At 36.9% G+C, this 19,699-nt stretch overlaps 1 protein-coding gene across 3 annotated transcripts in view; it reads left to right on the top strand.

The window, feature by feature from the left end:
* ck (myosin-VIIa ck) overlaps positions 1 to 19,480 on the top strand; it is a 46,008-nt gene extending 26,528 nt beyond the window's left edge. For 2 of the 3 annotated variants that reach the window (XM_069499099.1, XM_034971855.2), the window contains exons 3-14: positions 4,532 to 4,792; positions 5,498 to 5,776; positions 6,507 to 6,791; positions 6,945 to 8,540; positions 9,013 to 9,240; positions 11,722 to 11,961; positions 12,422 to 12,586; positions 12,793 to 13,077; positions 13,155 to 15,620; positions 15,736 to 15,935; positions 16,162 to 16,429; positions 16,750 to 19,480. In XM_069499099.1, coding sequence (XP_069355200.1) covers positions 4,532 to 4,792; positions 5,498 to 5,776; positions 6,507 to 6,791; positions 6,945 to 8,540; positions 9,013 to 9,240; positions 11,722 to 11,961; positions 12,422 to 12,586; positions 12,793 to 13,077; positions 13,155 to 15,620; positions 15,736 to 15,935; positions 16,162 to 16,429; positions 16,750 to 16,956 — 6,480 coding nt within the window. In that variant the 3' untranslated portion in view covers positions 16,957 to 19,480. Of the gene's footprint in view, positions 1 to 2,649; positions 2,780 to 4,531; positions 4,793 to 5,497; positions 5,777 to 6,506; positions 6,792 to 6,944; positions 8,541 to 9,012; positions 9,241 to 11,721; positions 11,962 to 12,421; positions 12,587 to 12,792; positions 13,078 to 13,154; positions 15,621 to 15,735; positions 15,936 to 16,161; positions 16,430 to 16,749 lie in introns of those variants that run through there. The other variant, XM_034971844.2, reaches the window with a different exon arrangement.
* The last annotated feature ends 219 nt before the right edge of the window (positions 19,481 to 19,699 follow it).

The following is a 19,699-nucleotide window of genomic DNA, read 5'->3' on the forward strand; positions in this document are numbered from 1 at the left end:
AAGCGAATTTCACTTTTGCCTTACTGACACCGTTTCAAAAAAAGAAATTATGAAAAGGGCAAGCGATATGGCGAAAAAGGCAAACGGAAACTGAACAAAATTTTCCCTTTAAAATAAGTAGGTACCTACGTACTTTTAAAACTAATTTTTGTCCCCGATTTCGTACGCGTAAAAAGTAAGAACCCTTTTATTTTCTCAGGATAAAAGTAGAGCGGCTAGCCTACTTAGCATTACCTGCCAGTGAAAGTCTACAAAATCGGCCGTTTTGATAATATAATTAGCTCGGACGAACAGGCAAACAAAAAATTTTAATACTTTTGATGACGTGTACCTAGTGTAGATTCGGCCTGTAATACATAAGTACCTGCTATTATTACTGTATTTCATTTCCGGTATAAATTCTATTCCAGAATGTAAGCTATCTCTGTAGTACCCTTAAAAATAGGTTAAGCGGATCGATCCTGAAAAGGTTCCAGACAGACAGTGGCGTAGCTAGGTAACCAAGGGCCCTGGGGCAAATCAAAAATGGGGCCCCACTGCTATCTAAACTGGTTAGGTTTTATCAAGTAAAAATATTAAAGATACAAATACATTCAGAGAAAGAATTTAGGGGATTTCCCTAGTAACTTTCAAATTATCATATTTATTTTGAAAATGGGAGAAATTTTCAAAACTTTAGTTTGATCGAGATTTTCTGGTAAGGATTCGAGGGCCCTCTGAGGTTTAGGGCCCCGGGGCACTGCCCCGCTTAGCCCCTAGGTAGCTACGCCACTGCAGACAGACACACTATCGCATTTGTAATAACCTACCTACTGATAGTACCTACCTACCTATGGGTCACAGACAGATTCAATTTAAATTTATTTGTATAGATTCACTTTCAGTAGAAACATAATATCTACAAAACAATAGCATGTCTAATGTTTCTAGTCAAACTAGTAGGTATGTGGACAATACCATAACGAGAGCGAGAGTGCTCACACACGGACTTGCACTATTGGTGAGCGTGGGAGTACAACTAGGAGTGAGCGGCCCAATTTCACAATAAACCTGTTTCGAAGCGAGCCTACATAAAAGTTCAATTTTATTGAGATTTAAGAAGTCCTAAAATTGCCTGTTTTTCCGTATCTCCAGAGAAAAAAGGAACTCTTAGAATCCCTTCGTTGTCCGTCTGTCGTGTCATGGTCGTGTCTATCAAGACCCATTAAGGAGATCGAAATCTATAGGCTACTTCTCTTTGACCTAGAATCATGAAATTTGGCAGGTAGCAATGCCATAAAGCACAATTAAAGGGAAAAATCCGGAAACCGTGAATTTGAAGATATTAAATCGATGATAACCTGGTTGATGTATTACTTGATGTATCAAGGATTTTCATTATTCATAATATGAAATTTCTTGCTGCTTTTCTCGGTAAGAAGAGCATTTCAAACTAAAGCGTAGATTTATCAAAAAGTTGAGAAAAGAATATTTTTGAATTATGAGTTTACACTTTACATTTTTATTTTTATATAAAGGAACGCGCGAAAATTACAAAAAAAATGTTATAGGTACCATAGAGGAAGATGTCGCGCTCGCGCAATCGGTAATAAAATTATTTCCTACCTATGAATTTTTCAATACCCAGAAGTGATTTCTTGTTTTAGCTTTTCCTATTTTCCAAGAAGACGAGTATACAAAGTTTCGTAATTAGGTATTTTTGTTTAGTTTACTTATAATTTGGTAGTTTACATAATCACTGCGAGTTAAAAAAATTAAAAATTATATTAGTACTTTACCAGTTCAAACAGTAGAGCGACAGTGTGTGCTGATTTGCATTTGAATTAACTCTGATACAAATACTTTCTACGATAAATCAACACATTTAATGTATATGTATACCTAAGTACCTATCTTGGTACATACGTAATATTATGTACACATTTAGAAAGCTTATATTCTGGGTAGGTATGACAGGTTTTGGAAGACCGGTATCATGAAATACCTATCCAAAATTTAATAAGTACAATCACATATACAGTCACTTGACATTTTATCTTTAAGCACCCACTTCTGACCGCTATATTTACGATGTATGCTTTTTCAATATTTTCTCTAAGTATATTTGAATAAATATACTTACCTATTATTATTATTAAATTGAAATAGGTCATCGTCATCATCTTAAACCATCATCGGCCCAACTAGATACTAAGCACGGGTCTCCTCTCAGAATGCGGAGCTATAGCGTGCTACCTATAATAGCAGTATAGTCCACCACGCTAGTGGCACCTAGCTTCGGCCTCCTAATTAGTAGGCCCGAAGTTCGATCCCGCGCAGCACCTCTAACTTTTCACAGCTTTATCTCTATACAAAAATGAATCACCGAAATGTATGTACCTACGCGTATACGCTTCCGAACGACTGCACCAAATTGGATAATTCTTTTTTTTTCGTGTTCGTTATAGTCAGGACAAGGTTTGCATAAATGATTTTTTTTTAATATTCACGGGAAAAGACAAGTCCTGCGGGACACGGATGAAGACGCGGGCCACAGTTAGTTATTAAACTTTAACATAAAGATAACGCGAACTGTCCACACTCAAACTGATTGAATCGAGACGAACATGATAAACTTATTGACATTTATATCACAACTATGAGAATTCTCTCATGGGTAGTGTTGTTAAAAATGTGGCGTTAAAGATATAAATAATTAAATATTCGATTTGTTTAGCGTTTAAAATGGTGAAGTAAGAGTAAAAGCGTGATGACTTTCGAATTAGAAACCATTTTCGAGGTATGTAGAACGAAATATAGAACGCGTAGGTTAATTAACTAATTACCTAAAAAGTTACATTGTTACCAAAAAGTTAAATATCTTTAATTCGAACAGTTGTTTATTGCTGGTTTAAGTCGTTTGTATATATTTTTTAATCTAAGAAAATGAAATATGTATTATAGATACTCATCTAATTTTTTTTACCATCATATTTTTTATCCTGTCCAAAATATCAAAATTGTAAACTATATAAATACCTACCTACCTGCTTCTTAGTGGTTTAATCCTGTGTTTTACAAAATGTAGGGTACCTGATTAATTTGATTAATTAATTCAATTAAACGCCCGGCATGCGTTGCATTATTGGACTAGCACTTTATATACCTTCTATCATCCTACTTAGTATAGATACGTTGACGGCACTATGACAGAAACCGTCATGCAAGTACCAACAACCACTGTATAAGGTTTCAATTCGTGCGCGAGTGCATAGGTAACGAACACACAAACATTAATTTTATATTTAAAACATTTTATTAGGATAGATTTCCATTTGTCAAGCAAACCTAAAATTATGACGTCTTAAGTTACACAAGTAACGAGAGAAACAATATGAATATTTGAATATTATTAAATAAATTAAGCGATACTTTCACCGAAGTTAAGATAATAGTCGCGAAACGTGATCGTACAGTTGAATAAGCAGTAGAACTTATATGAGGATATGTTCACTTTCTATCAAATTCGATGCCGCGATACTGGCATGCTGTCAACTAATAAGCAATGATTTAGTTCCGGTTCCTGTCGGACGGTCATTGAATTTATTAACATTTATTTTCGATACTCGATTGTTTATTGACACCTAAGTATCAACATTTTCTGCCACGCTATACACCTTTAATAAATGTATCCAATAGATACATTACGTTAGACTGCGTATTATACTATTGTAGGAACTAGTAACTATAATACGATTATTACCAGTGCCCATATGTGTGGGCAGTATGGAGCTGCTGTTTTCAGATGAAACGATCCGTGATCCGTTCAAAAAATTGATTGCCCGTCATGATTAAGTTACTTAGATACCTACAATTATATTAATCCATACTTGAAAGGCAGGCGGCTTAAATCAATTTAAAATTAATAAGCCCCGACTTACGAACTTAGTCTGAGAATCCCACTACTTTCTTTTTTTATTCATATACAAGTTAGCTCTTGACTGTGATTTCACCTGGTGGTAAATGTTGGTGATAATTTGTAGTAGAGCCACATAGTAAAGGTGAACAAGTTTGCATTAAAATTGGCACCAAACTTCACTGCACCATCTCAACCCAATAATCACCCCACTACAGAGCACGTGTCTCCCTTCAGAATGAGAAGGGTTTAAGCTATAATCTGCCGTGCTTGCCAAGTGCGAATCGGCTAGCTTCACACATCTTTGAAAACATAATGGAGAACTCTCAGGCATGCAGATTTCCTCATGATGATTTTCTTAACCGTTACATCAAGTAGCATTTAATAACTCAAGACGCACCTTTATTCCCAAAAGTGGTGAAGCTTTAGAAATGCGTCAGGCACGCATCTGTAAATTTTACCTCGTACCTGTAGCAGGCTGAGGTCTTAACCACTAGGATATTACCGCTTCAGATTACTAATAGGTAATGACTTCTTTTTATAAAATTATCCCTGTGGAAAAAGCTGTCCTTTTCGCAGAAGAAGAAGAGCTGCACTATTGGAACTATTATTCATAAGATATCGTTTCAATTCCAGGGTGATTACATATGGATCGAGCCGGTGTCCGGGCGCGAGTTCGACGTGGCCATCGGCGCGCGCGTGCTCGCAGCCGAAGGCCGGCGGATCCGCGTGCGCGACGACGACGGCCAGGAGCAATGGCTGCCACCGGAGCGTCGCATCAAGGCCATGCATGCGACCTCCGTGCATGGCGTCGAGGACATGATCTCACTCGGCGACTTGCATGAAGCTGGCATCCTTAGGAATCTCCTCATTCGGTACAATGAGAATCTCATCTATGTAAGTTTTCCTTCTGCTTTAGTTTAGTAGGTACTAGGACTAGGTACTGATGGGACACAGATGGGAAATGCTAGGTTATAAAAGAATCATCAAGGAAGCGGAAAAACTCTCCGTCAGTAATTAGTTGGTTATGTGTACCAGGAGTAAAGAGTACAGCAGCTTAAATTGGATGATAAATCATAAATCATCCAATTTAAGCTGCTGTAACATTTTATTAGGATAGATTTCCATTTGTCAAGCAAACCTAAAATTATGACGTCTTAAGTTACACAAGTAACGAGAGAAACAATATGAATATTTGAATATTATTAAATAAATTAAGCGATACTTTCACCGAAGTTAAGATAATAGTCGCGAAACGTGATCGTACAGTTGAATAAGCAGTAGAACTTATATGAGGATATGTTCACTTTCTATCAAATTCGATGCCGCGATACTGGCATGCTGTCAACTAATAAGCAATGATTTAGTTCCGGTTCCTGTCGGACGGTCATTGAATTTATTAACATTTATTTTCGATACTCGATTGTTTATTGACACCTAAGTATCAACATTTTCTAAAAACATTCATTAAAAAATGACAAAATCATAAAAACTGACGAAACTGTTTTAAATTTTCCAAATTCATCCACTTCTACTAGTTTATGATATTTAAAAGTATCACAATTACCCGTTTGGATTGAATAAAATATTTCTTGTTTCCAGACTTATACGGGTTCAATATTGGTAGCGGTGAATCCATACCAAATATTACCAATTTACACAGCAGACCAAATTAAGTTATACAAAGAAAGAAAAATTGGCGAACTGCCGCCACACATCTTCGCTATAGGGGACAACGCATACGCGCACATGCGTCGATATGGTCAGGATCAGTGTATTGTCATCAGTGGTGAATCGGGAGCTGGCAAGACTGAATCCACTAAATTGATTCTGCAGTACCTCGCAGCTATCAGTGGGAAGCATTCTTGGATTGAACAACAGGTTCGTAACGCAATATATTCTTAGGGTTAGACGGCATTGGTTTCCTGTGAAAACTATGAAATTGATTTAAAGTAATATCTAAACCTAGAAAAAAAATCTGGAGCATGCTAATGTGCTAACGTGTAACCAGGCCGGGTTCGCTATGACGCGCGATCTGAGAATCCTGAGATTCCTGACCTAGGCGACATTCCCCTTCGACGACTCCCGCGTAAATCCTAACTCATAAGAGAGCGAGAGAGAAAGAGAGAGAGAAAGAGATGTAAGAGATAAGAGTTTACGCTATAGAAAGAGAAGCGTTTGTTAAATTTCAGGCCGCAGTACCTAGTGTGCGAGTTGAATTACAATTTATTGTGTCACAAAATATTTTTGCAAGATATTATGATAAGATACGTAGGCTTGTTGGGCAGACGCAATATCTTCTGTTTTTCAGTTTTTGTAATAATCTTGATTCTAGAATAGTGATTGATGAACGTATGAGTAATAGCTGTCGGCTAACAGAAGTGTATAAATTATGATTGCTGTACATGTTCCCGCACTAGTCTCTCAAAAAAACCAATTGAGCGTTGGTTTTGCTTAAATAAACTTGTTAACGGTCCACAAGTTACGAATAAATACACAATAATAGTAATTTGAGTCATGCTACAATGCAATCGATAAGCACAAAAAAACGATATGAATACGTCTTGTCGTATACATTTCAGTTTTTTAACCAGTATTAATTCTTTTTCAGATCCTGGAAGCCAATCCAATTCTAGAAGCCTTCGGTAATGCAAAAACCGTGCGTAACGACAACTCGTCCCGGTTTGGAAAATACATAGACATCCACTTCAATAGCAATGGTGTTATAGAGGGTGCTAAAATAGAACAATACTTATTAGAGAAATCAAGAATAGTCTTCCAAGGGACCGACGAAAGGAACTATCATGTATTCTATTGCTTATTAGCTGGTCTATCTAAAGAAGAGAAGAAGAAGCTTGACTTAGGGGAACCTTCAGAATACCGGTATTTATCAGGAGTAAGTATTTGTATCATACCATGATAAACTACAAAGTATTAAAAAATTTAAAAGAAATTGCTTTAATTACTTTGTTAAATTAGGTACCCAATACTAATACAATTAAATATTTGTAGAAAACAATCTTGAAATAACTTAAAAAAATCGTTTCAGGGTAACAGTTTCACGTGTGAAGGCAGAGATGACGCAGCAGAATTTGCGGACATCCGATCTGCGATGAAAGTTTTACTATTTACCGAATCCGAAATATGGGACATATTAAAATTGTTAGCCGCAGTGTTGCATTGTGGTAACATCAAATACGAAGCCACTGTCGTAGACAATTTGGATGCAACCGAAATTGTAGAACAAGCTAATGTTAAAAGAGTAGCAAGTTTATTAGGAGTGCCAACTCAGACGTTGATCCAAGCCTTAACAAGAAAAACATTATTTGCTCACGGGGAAACCGTTGTGTCAACACTAAGTAGAGAGCAGTCTGTTGATATTAGAGATGCTTTTGTCAAAGGAATTTACGGTCGTCTATTTGTGACCATCGTACGAAAAATAAATGCAGCTATTTATAGACCCAAAGCAACCATGCGCACAGCTATAGGAGTTCTCGATATATTCGGTTTCGAAAATTTTGATCATAACAGTTTCGAGCAGTTCTGTATAAATTTTGCCAACGAAAATCTTCAACAATTCTTTGTCCGACATATTTTCAAACTAGAACAAGAAGAATACAATCACGAGGGCATAAATTGGCAACATATAGAATTCGTCGACAACCAAGACGCCTTAGATTTGATTGCTTTGAAACAGTTGAACATAATGGCTTTAATAGATGAGGAATCAAAATTTCCGAAAGGCACAGATCAAACTATGTTAGCTAAACTACATAAAACTCACGGGTTTCACAGAAACTACCTCAAACCAAAATCTGATATAAATACAAGCTTCGGTTTGAACCATTTCGCCGGAGTAGTATTCTACGATACTCGGGGGTTCCTTGAAAAGAACCGAGACACTTTTAGCGCTGACTTGTTACAGTTGATTCATATTTCAACAAATAAGTTCCTCCAACAAATATTTCAAGAAGACATTATCATGGGATCTGAAACACGGAAACGAACCCCAACGCTATCAACCCAATTTAAGAAATCTTTGGATTTGTTAATGAGAACTTTAGGAACCTGCCAGCCATTCTTCATACGTTGTATAAAACCAAACGAATATAAGAAGCCAATGATGTTTGATCGAGGCCTCTGCTGTAGACAACTAAGGTATTCTGGAATGATGGAAACCATTAGAATTAGGAGAGCCGGCTACCCGATCAGGCACAGTTTTAAGGAATTCGTTGAAAGATACAGATTCTTGATATCAGGAGTGCCTCCGGCCCATAAAACAGACTGCCGGGCTGCGACCGCGAAGATTTGTGCTACAGTTCTGGGCAAATCTGACTACCAGTTGGGCCATACCAAAGTCTTTCTGAAAGACGCACATGACTTGTTCCTTGAGCAAGAAAGAGACAGAGTGCTAACGAGGAAAATATTGATATTGCAAAGGTCCATTCGCGGGTGGGTGTATAGGAGAAGGTTTTTGAAAATGAGAGCAGCGGCCGTTTTGATTCAGCGGCATTGGCGAGGAAAGCTGCAAAGAATTCGGTACAACAGGATGAAGGTGGGGTATGCGAGGTTGCAGGCGCTGATTCGCGCGAGAGTGCTGGCTCATCGGTTCCGACACTTACGTGGACATATTGTTTCGTTACAAGTGAGTACCTACTACTTAACACAGTAAAATATCATAAGAGAACGGATTTTTTAAGAAATAGATTTTCACGGCATCTAAAACTGCGTGTGTATGTATGTATGTGAAGTCTGCCAATCAGCACTTAGCCAGCGTGGTGGACTATGGCCAAATCATTGCCTAATCATACAATCATGGTAAAAAATACAGGTCTGGCACATGATGTCTGGTTTTGAAAATAAGGCGAGGAAAAAATGGTTTATAGTGATCGTACATTTACAGAACGAGCGGCATTTTGAATATAATTAAATTCTTCAAAATGCGGATGGCTTCATCATACGCATATTATGTATAATTTAAAAATAAGTTGGTTGCGATCCGTTCCACTATGACCGATTAACTTCAATGCTCTAAATACTTTCTTCAACATTTTGAAAAATCCAAACTGATACAAGATAATGTTGAACTGAAAATAATTTTGATTAAACCTCTTCAGGCCGCAGCACGTGGTTACCTTGTCCGTCGCTCCTATGGTCACAAGATGTGGGCCATCGTCAAGATCCAGAGTCACGCTCGGCGTCTGATTGCCATGCGGCGCTACCGGCGCCTGAAGCAGGAAGCTATCGCCCACAACGAGGCCTTGCGGCTGCGCAGGCAGGAAGAGCAGAGGTTGCAGCATCAGGGCAACACGCGTGCTAAGGAGATCGCGGAACAGAACTACAGGGTAAATACTGTTTTTTTAGGGTTCCGTACCTCAAAAGGAAAAACGGAATGAACGGAAAAACGGAACGGATGTCTGTCTGTCTATCTGTCGGTCGGTCTGTCAAGAAACCTACAGGGTACTTCCCGATAACCTAGGATCATGAAATTTGGCAGATGTAGGTAGGTCTTATAGCAGACATTCGGGGAAAAATCTGAAAACCGTTAATTTAGGGTTAGATCACACAAAAAAAATTGAATTGTGGTCATGAACTAATAATTGGTATTTTCAATTTTCAAGTAAGATAACTATATCAAGTGGGGGAAAGGGATTCTATATGAAAGGGATTTATTTATCGTGCAAAATGCCGATAAAACACGATTGTAGTACGGAACCCTCAGTGCGCGAGTCTGACTCGCACTTGGCCGGTTTTTTTTCAAATTACGTTACTCAACGCACAGCTCAAACTACCGGATGGATCAGCTGTGGCATGCAGATAGCCATACAAAGCAAAATCCTTTCTTAGCGGATGTCTACAGCATACATGAGAAAGGAAAATGAAGGAAATGAAAATGAAAATTCAACCCCTAAGGTGGTAAAGTACGGTTCGAGTGTTAAATAGACGCAAGTTAAGTATTAAATTTTTAAACGGAAGAAGCATTATCAGGATAAGGAAGCATCGATATATAGTCCAAAACAATATTTTTTGGAACACTAAAACTAAAACACTATGATCCTATAGTGACTATAGGATCACTTCGTTGTCTGTCTGCCTGTCGATCATGCAATTATATTTACTTACAAATATTATAATTACTTATTTTAATTTGTTCAAGCATAAAGTAGGCAGGTACCTACGCGACGCAAGGAATTTGGTTGCGGAATTCTAAAAAGATTGCAAAATAATGTAATTTTACTTAATTGCTTTACTATCGCTGATCGTGTAGATTAGACACTATCATTCTAGATTCTAATGGTGGTTGTAAAGAAAATGTATTGTAGACAAAATAATTATATCTTACCATTGATCTTTACTGATTACATCAAAAACATAAAATTATGCAGTGTAGTGAGGTATGTAATAATTTTATTTCGTTAGATTTCTTTTGAATTTTAATAGGAATGTTTGGTTTTTTGGATTTGCGGAGAAATTTCGTTTATAAACTGCGTTTAAAGGTATGCTGCTATGGTATTTTATAAATTTTTACATTAGGTTATTTTTATTAATTTTACATAAAAACTTAACACTATCTAGATAATTTTTAGGGTTCCGTACCTCAAAAGGAAAAACGGAACCCTGACAGACAGACAGACAGACAACAAAGTTCTTAAGTATGGGTTGCCTGGAAGAGATCACTTTAGTGATAAGGTCGCCCTTTGTTTTTTAAGTGTATCCTGTATTCTTACTCTCTGTAATTTTAGTAACAATAAAGTTGTTTTAAATTAAATTAAATTAAAGTGATCCTATAATAAGGGTTCCGTTTTTCCTTTTGAGGTACAGAACCCTAAAAATTAAAGAATGGCCTGTTAGGCGGTACGAAGTTCGCCGGGTTAGCTAGTTTATGATAAAAACTGACATTTTTCAAACATAACTTCTTAGCGTAATGACGAGTTAAACCGTAAATATTAAATAGATAGGTAAGTAACGTATTAACAACACGTTTATGTATTAACATATTATTTGACTAATTAATCAATCCCAAAAAAATCTTTTTATAAGTGCAATTTAAAGTAGGTACCTACCTATCTAAAACATCTAAAAGAATATTCGATTGAGTATTTTAATTCTACTTACAATCCTGCTTATGTAATATAATATACATAGAGAACAGTAGTAATTAAAAATAAATGGGGCAAAACCGTATCAGAACTAGATAGGTACTAAAAATGTTAACACAGGGTTACCTAAAACCTTACACCTGATACATCCGAAGTTTACGTAATTCTGTCGATCCTAATCGACCATGTAGGTTGTTATTCAATTACTAGCGACCTGGATGCAGTTGGGTAACGCTCGGTACAGTGCAATCAAGTTAACCGAACCCAACTTATTTTAGTTTATATTTTAACGCTATAGCCGATCGGTCGTGCCAGTTTTTAACGAGTATATTTGTTTGCAAAAATGTGGTCTAATTATACTTATGAAACCATTAGTCCGTTCGATGATTATTTTAATAATTGTGACTTTAAAAGGAAACTAGATAGCTGGGCAAGTATAGCCGATGTATGTCATCTTACAACTTTCACTACTTGTCTAATATAATCTACTTATTTATGTGCTAAATGTAACATAACACTAAACGGATAATCCTGTAATTGGATTACTCTAGCTAACTAGTTAGCTACTAAGTAGTATGCAAGTAAAAACAAGGATAATATTATGAGAGTAAAACGCAACAGAAAAATTCATTTCACTATCGACTGCCATGATCCAGCCATCAAAAAGGAATAAAAACGTCTGTACATACTGAACTATACAAATACGAGATTATTTTGTTTTAACAGGAACGCATGTACGAGTTGGAGCGCCGCGATGCTGAATTGGCTCTTGAAGAAAAGCGGCAACTGGAAGCGAAGAGGACTTTGTTACAAGAAGCAGCGAGAAAACAGGATGAGCCTGTTGATGATAGTAAACTAGTGGAAGCGATGTTTGACTTCCTACCAGATTCCAGCAGTGAAGCACCGGCGCCTAAAGACACGTCTATGTTTAGTGATCTACCACAACTAAGAGCTGATCAACAAGAGGTAAATCATTATATAGGTATCATTTTGATAAACAAACATGAAATAGATCGAATGGTGCTAAGTCGGTTGCCCAAAAGTGTCTAAACATAATTATATTAACGCATCTAATAGTAACGCTATCCTTTTCACAAAGCTCCTTCATACAGCACTGCTTTTTTAGTTTAGTGATTGATGTAGATCAAATGACAAAAAATAATTATTCAAAAAAAATCTGTAATGAAATTTTGAGGGGTCTTAAGACTGATGATCAATAAGCAATATAGGCGGTGAAAGTAATAGCAGCCTTTTGAATCAATTGAGCTTAATTACCATTCGAAGACAAGACATCGTACATTGTACTGTGTACTATCGATCGTATAGATAGATTATGGCCTTTTTAGACATTGCCTTTCTGAAAAGGGTATAATGCAAAACGATTATACACATGATATAATATTTTGCCAATTAAAATATTTTACAGATTGTGACGCCAATGCAAACAACATCAGAAGATGAAGAGGACCTTTCAGAATTCAAGTTCCAAAAATTTGCTGCAACTTATTTCCAAGGCAACGTTACACATCAGTATTCTAGAAAACCACTGAAACATCCATTGTTGCCTTTGCACACTCAGGGAGATCAATTAGTAAGTAATTTGATAATCAATATTCTATTTTAATATCTTTGAGAATCGTGATGTTTACACAACTTGTTTTTATGATAAATAAACATCAATAGGTAATTGCTTTGTAGTTATACCGTTTACTTTAAAATCTAATTCGTAGATAAGTGGAAAAACTGGTTAATGTTCTTCTAAAATAATAGCTACTAATAACTATGCATACATTTCAGGCTGCCCAAGCATTATGGATTACTATTCTACGTTTTACTGGAGATCTTCCAGAACCAAGGTATCATACTATGGACAGAGATAATACCTCAGTGATGTCGAAAGTAACTGCAACACTAGGCAGAAACTTTATCAGGTCGAAAGAATTCCAGGAAGCGCAAATGATGGGCGTTGACCCTGAAGCTTATCTCAACAAACAAAAGCCAAGATCAATCAGACATAAGCTTGTTTCATTAACACTGAAGAGGAAAAACAAACTCGGGGAAGATGTCAGGAGAAAGTTACAGGTAATGTAGTATTGATCTTGCAATTAATAAAACCCTATTTTAATAATACTTTTACTAAAAGGCCTATTTATTTTTAGGATGAGGAATATACAGCTGACAGTTATCAATCGTGGCTTGAATCCCGACCAACATCGAATTTAGAGAAACTGCATTTTATAATTGGACATGGAATTTTGCGCGCTGAGTTGAGAGATGAAATATACTGCCAGATATGCAAACAGCTAACAAATAACCCATCCAAGTCCTCGCACGCACGTGGTTGGATTTTACTATCATTGTGTGTCGGGTGTTTTGCTCCTAGTGAAAAATTTGTAAATTACCTCAGAGCATTTATAAGAGAAGGCCCTCCTGGTTATGCGCCTTATTGTGAAGACCGTCTTAAGAGAACTTTTAACAATGGGACAAGAAATCAACCGCCATCCTGGTTAGAGCTTCAAGCAACAAAATCTAAGAAACCTATAATGTTGCCCATTACTTTCATGGACGGTAACACGAAAACATTGTTAGCGGATTCAGCGACTACTGCAAGAGAGTTATGCAATCAATTATCAGATAAAATAGCCTTACGTGACCAGTTTGGCTTTTCTTTATACATAGCATTATTTGATAAAGTCAGTTCACTTGGCAGTGGAGGTGACCATGTAATGGATGCAATATCACAGTGTGAACAATATGCCAAAGAACAAGGAGCGCAGGAACGAAATGCCCCGTGGAGACTATTCTTCAGAAAGGAAATATTTGCTCCATGGCATGATCCTACAGAAGATCAAGTGGCAACCAATCTAATCTATCAACAAGTAGTTAGAGGTGTAAAATTTGGAGAGTATAGATGCGATAAGGAAGAAGACTTAGCAATGATTGCCGCCCAGCAGTATTACATCGAATATGGACAGGATATGAACACAGAACGCCTTTACACATTATTGCCAAATTATATCCCAGATTACTGCCTGACAGGGGTTGAAAAAGCCGTTGATCGATGGGGTGCACTTGTAGTACAAGCATATAAAAAGAGTTACTATGTCAAAGAAAAAATTCCTGCATATAGAGTTAAAGAAGACGTAGTTAGCTACGCAAAATTCAAATGGCCTTTACTATTTTCAAGGTTCTACGAAGCCTATAGAAATTCAGGTCCTAATTTGCCTAAGAACGACGTAATTATTGCGGTCAACTGGACTGGAGTTTATGTTGTCGATGATCAGGAACAAGTTTTACTTGAATTGTCGTTCCCAGAAATAACAACAGTTGCAAGTCAAAAAACTAATAAAGTGTTTACACAAACCTTTAGCTTGTCTACAGTTCGCGGTGAAGAGTTTACATTCCAAAGTCCAAATGCTGAGGACATTCGTGATCTCGTTGTTTATTTCTTAGAAGGTCTTAAGAAAAGATCAAAATTCGTTATTGCTTTACAAGATTACAAAGCCCCAGGAGAGGGTTCTAGTTTTCTGACATTCCAAAAAGGAGATCTGATTATTTTAGAAGAGGACAGTACAGGAGAATCGGTGCTTAATAATGGATGGTGTATTGGTCGTTGTGAAAGAACTATGGAAAGAGGAGATTTTCCTGCAGAAACAGTATACGTGCTTCCCGCTCTTACTAAGCCTCCTGCAGAAATTTTAACTCTGTTCTGTCAAGAAGGTGCATCACATGGTCGGCGTGCACCTACTAGCACTTTTAATGGAACAGAAACCAGGGACAAACCGCATACTTTGTTAGAATATGCTTTGGATCACTTTAGATTACCACCAAAGCGTACAACATCTAAAGCCCTGACATTGTCAACAGCAAAAAGAGGAGCTGAAGAATTATGGCGACATTCCAGGGAGCCTATCAAGCAACCTCTACTAAAGAAATTGCAGGCGAAAGAAGAATTAGCAGAAGAAGCTTGTTTTGCTTTCGCAGCTATTGTCAAATATATGGGGGATCTTCCTTCAAAACGTCCTCGAATAGGGAATGAATATACAGATCACATTTTTGATGGCCCACTAAAACACGAAATTTTAAGAGACGAAATATATTGCCAAATCATGAAACAATTGACTGATAATAGAAACAGAATGTCTGAAGAAAGAGGTTGGGAACTGATGTGGCTTGCTACTGGACTATTTGCGTGTAGTCAGGGCCTACTTAGAGAATTAACTTTATTCCTTAGGACAAGAAGATATCCAATAGCTCAAGATTCCTTGCAAAGACTGCAGAAAACTTTACGGAACGGCCAAAGAAAGTATCCCCCACATCAAGTAGAAGTAGAAGCAATTCAACACAAAACCACCCAAATATTTCACAAGGTATATTTCCCCGATGATACAGATGAAGCATTTGAAGTCGATTCTTCAACAAGAGCAAAGGACTTTTGTCAAAACATTGCACAAAGACTGAATCTCAGATCAAGTGAAGGTTTTAGTTTATTTGTTAAAATAGCTGATAAAGTTATATCGGTGCCAGAAGGTGACTTTTTCTTCGACTTCGTGCGCCACCTAACAGATTGGATCAAAAAAGCACGACCAACAAGAGATGGTATAACACCCCAGTTCACGTATCAGGTGAGTCAATAACTATTATAATAATTGTTAATGTTTCTGTTTTCTGCTGCTTAGGTACCTACTTTTTTTAAATCGATTAGGTATGCAATAGATAAAAAAATACTTTATGTCTCAGGTGTTCTTTATGAAAAAATTATGGACAAATACGGTGCCGGGTAAAGACCGAGCCGCGGACGTGATATTCCATTTCCACCAAGAGTTGCCAAAACTTCTACGTGGCTACCACCGCTGCGGGCGTGAGGAAGCTGCACGATTAGCTGCTCTAGCCTATAGGGCACGCTTCGGTGACAACAAGCAGGAACTGCAGGCTATCCCGTAAGTTAATTACCCTTTGAAAAAGTGCAACCGTGATCCAATTTTGATGGGAATCTGAAGTGGGTCACGTTTTATGTAACTTTCCATAATTATTTTAGTTGCTAAACATTTTAACTTAAACATCTTTTTAACAAAGGATGAAACCCCGTTGCATCTTCTTTTACGTCTTTTTTGATGGCACCATTGTCAAGTTATCAGTTAACAGAACTCTTACATTTCATTGCAGCCAAATGATTCGTGAGTTAGTACCAGCAGACCTAATCAAGCTGCAAAGTTCGGCCGATTGGAAGCGAGCGATAGTGGCATCGTTCAACCAGGATGCTGGAATGACGCCCGAAGATGCCAAGATTACTTTCCTCAAGGTCATATACCGGTGGCCTACCTTCGGCTCAGCCTTCTTCGAGGTGAAGCAAACCACGGAGCCTAACTATCCGGAGTTACTACTGATCGCCATCAACAAGCACGGCGTTAGCTTAATTCACCCACAGTCAAAGGTAATATTTGATGAAAAACTTAATTGTTTGCTCAAAACCCATAATTTTGTTTCAAAATCAGATTTATATGTAAAAATAATAAATAGTACATAGTTTTAGGTGTTTTATAAAAAGATTTTTTTTGAATGACCAGTTGCATTCATTCCTAAATCAGTGACGTTCGAGACTGTTTAAAAATCCTTTTAAAATGGGTAGGTATGTATGTATGACATACCCATTATTCTGATATTTTTTTTACCAATTTATGATTTTCTATGTAGTTAATCTTATTCGAGCCCAAATTATTTTGTAATTTTAATAAGCTATTTTAAAATTTTCAGGATATTCTGGTCACGCATCCGTTCACAAGGATTTCAAACTGGTCATCTGGCAACACATACTTCCACATGACGATAGGCAACCTCGTGCGCGGCTCCAAGCTGCTCTGCGAAACGTCACTCGGTTACAAAATGGACGATTTGCTCACTTCATACATTTCTCTTATGCTCACCAACATGAACAAACAACGATCAATCCGGGTGAAATAGAATTATCGATAGTGTCATGTTTTAGCATGAAAATTGTAATCATAGGCTCTTTTTACTACGAACACTTGAGGCCTAAACAAATTATTGTGTCGTGATGCGATAAGCGACGTTCGTGCCCAAACTCCAAACTAACAATGGAAATTGTTTCTGCCGTGTTGGGACGTCTTAATTAGAAATACTTTTATATTTAATACTTTGTAGTAAAAAAAATCCGTGGATTTTGTAACAATTTACAAAATCCATTGATAATATTATATTGATACGAAACATATTTCTAGCTCGGACGTCACAATATGGTGGACATGATTTCCTTTTTTTAGTTTGGACGCGTTATTTATACGTTTCTTAATCAGATGTGCAGTCGTAGTGCTCTTTGATGCACTATAACGCTCTATATAGGATTGCTCGATCATCACTCCAACTTAGAATGCGTCGTGACAAAATGTTATACTTGTACCTACTTTGATTCTTAGATTGGTTCTAGGATTGGTCTATTGTCATGCCAGCGGCCAGAGTGTGTTGCGACGTGACACAGTAGTTTGTTTGCCTTATCACACTCGTAAATGCTCACAATATGTGACGTCAAACGACAGTTCCCGTATGAAGAGGTGCCCAATTTGACCTCACAAAATGTAGTAATGTCAGAGAATTAGGGCCAAGAGGCTAGTGTAACTTTTCAGTATCGAAAGAGACAAAGAATTTTCCATCCCTTTCCCTTCCATACTAAATGACAAATTAACGCAGAGTTAACGTAAACTTGAAAAGTTACACTAGTGCCTCAGGACTATGTCCAAATAATTACGTTTTAAGGATTTAGGGACTTTTATAATGCATAGTAATAGTTGGTCTCGCTTTTTGGCGATGTATTTAATATTATATGGATGCTTGAATTAAAAAAATTGTGTACGCATTGTGTAATTGTGTGGATATTAAAATTTATATACTAAAGTTTTTATATTTATCATAATGTGCATTGTGCAGGGCACTCAATTTGCTTGAATCGACATAAAATATTCTGATTTGTGTGATTTCATATATGTAACAATTTGGCACTTACTAAGTTTTGATTTGAGACAGTCCGTTTAGAAACAATCATTTATAGGTAGGTATCTATATGATTAATGATTATTATTATTATTATTGACTAGCTGACCCGGCGAACTTCGTACCGCCTAACAGTCGATTCTTTTTCAGGCAATTTTTTAAATTTATCTCTCTGTAAGAACCATCCTCGTACTTCAAGAAATATTAAAAAATAGAATTAGCGAAATCGGTTCAGCTGCTCTCGAGATTTGCGATCAGCAACACATTCAGTGATTCATTTTTATATATAGAGATAGAGATTACTGAGTATAAAGGGTTTAATATTTCATAGATAAAATTACCTAAACTCTATAACATTGTAATGTTATGTATATTATAATAATCCGTCCAAAACAAATAAAAGTTTTTTCACAATTTTCAATAAAACGTAAACGTCCAAATTAAGTAGTACATAGTAATTTCGTTGTAAGTAGAACAACTAGTATTAAACGAATCTAAATATATAAAAGAAAAAGCTGACTGACTGACTGACTGATCTATCAACGCACAGCCCAAACTAATGGACGGATCGGGCTGAAATTTAGCGTGCAGATGGCTATGACTAAGAAAGTCTAAAGTCAAATTCCTTATTCAAAAATCAAAATAGGTAATAAATTACACTTTTTGATGGTGGGTTATTGCATTTCAGCCCCCGCGCTAACCAAGTGCGGGGAAGCGTGGGTGATGTGCGGGTGCGCAGGGTGTTCCCCGCGACATATCTGACCATCTCGATCACCGAGTAGATAACACGTCTGTGATCTCGACTTATAGGTATTTTGCGACGCGCCCGAATATGCTGTTGTCATCCCGCATTTTCACCTAATTTTGACGTTTCTTGTGGGTTTTGCATGTTTCGCGGCTGTCTTTTTTTAATTGTCCACTAATCTGTTGTTGTGAAATGGCGAATAGAAATATTTACTGATCAATTCGTTGATATAAAAATCCTTACGCGCGACTGAAGTAAAATTAAAAGGAAGTAACGCGAACGTTCCGCTTCCATCTTAGACTGCATCATCACTTACCATCAGGTGAGATCGCAGTCGGGGGTTGTATTGGAATAAAAAAAACGTTCCTTTCGTTTGAAAAAAGATTTGAGTTTCTTTCAAGTCGCGCCTGAAGGAATTTTACTTTAAAATGTATACAGTTTAAATGCTAACCACATCTTTTAGTTTAATTTTGCATACAAAATGGACACAAACTAAACGGAATACTTAGGTACTTACTTAATTTAAGAATTTGCCTTTTTTCAATTAGGTATAATAACGCTATCATTAGAAATTTAGCGGAATAAACAAATTGTATTTATTTATATATATGAACTAAGAACTTTTAAAATTATTGATGTTATGCCATGTATGGAGACAATTTTTCGTATGTTTGTTGTATTTTGCTTAAAATAAAAGTTGTATTTGTGCGTGGTTGTAAACATGAGTCACAATGATCTTTGGCTTTTAATTTTCATCCCATTTCCGTTAAGCACCTTTAGTTCGACTATGAAGTTCCGAGTACAGTACGCCAAAAGTAATGTACATCGGCCTTAAGAATGACATTTCGGCTTTGTAGAGCGTTGTCTCCGTCACTCATACATATATGATATTTTGTCGGTCTCAACGACAGGGATAGCCCTCTACAAATTTATTATCTCCTGAAAGTCGGTGTA

The sequence above is a fragment of the Maniola hyperantus genome, chromosome 1 (genome assembly GCF_902806685.2).
Source record: "Maniola hyperantus chromosome 1, iAphHyp1.2, whole genome shotgun sequence".
Lineage (NCBI taxonomy): Eukaryota > Metazoa > Arthropoda > Insecta > Lepidoptera > Nymphalidae > Maniola > Maniola hyperantus.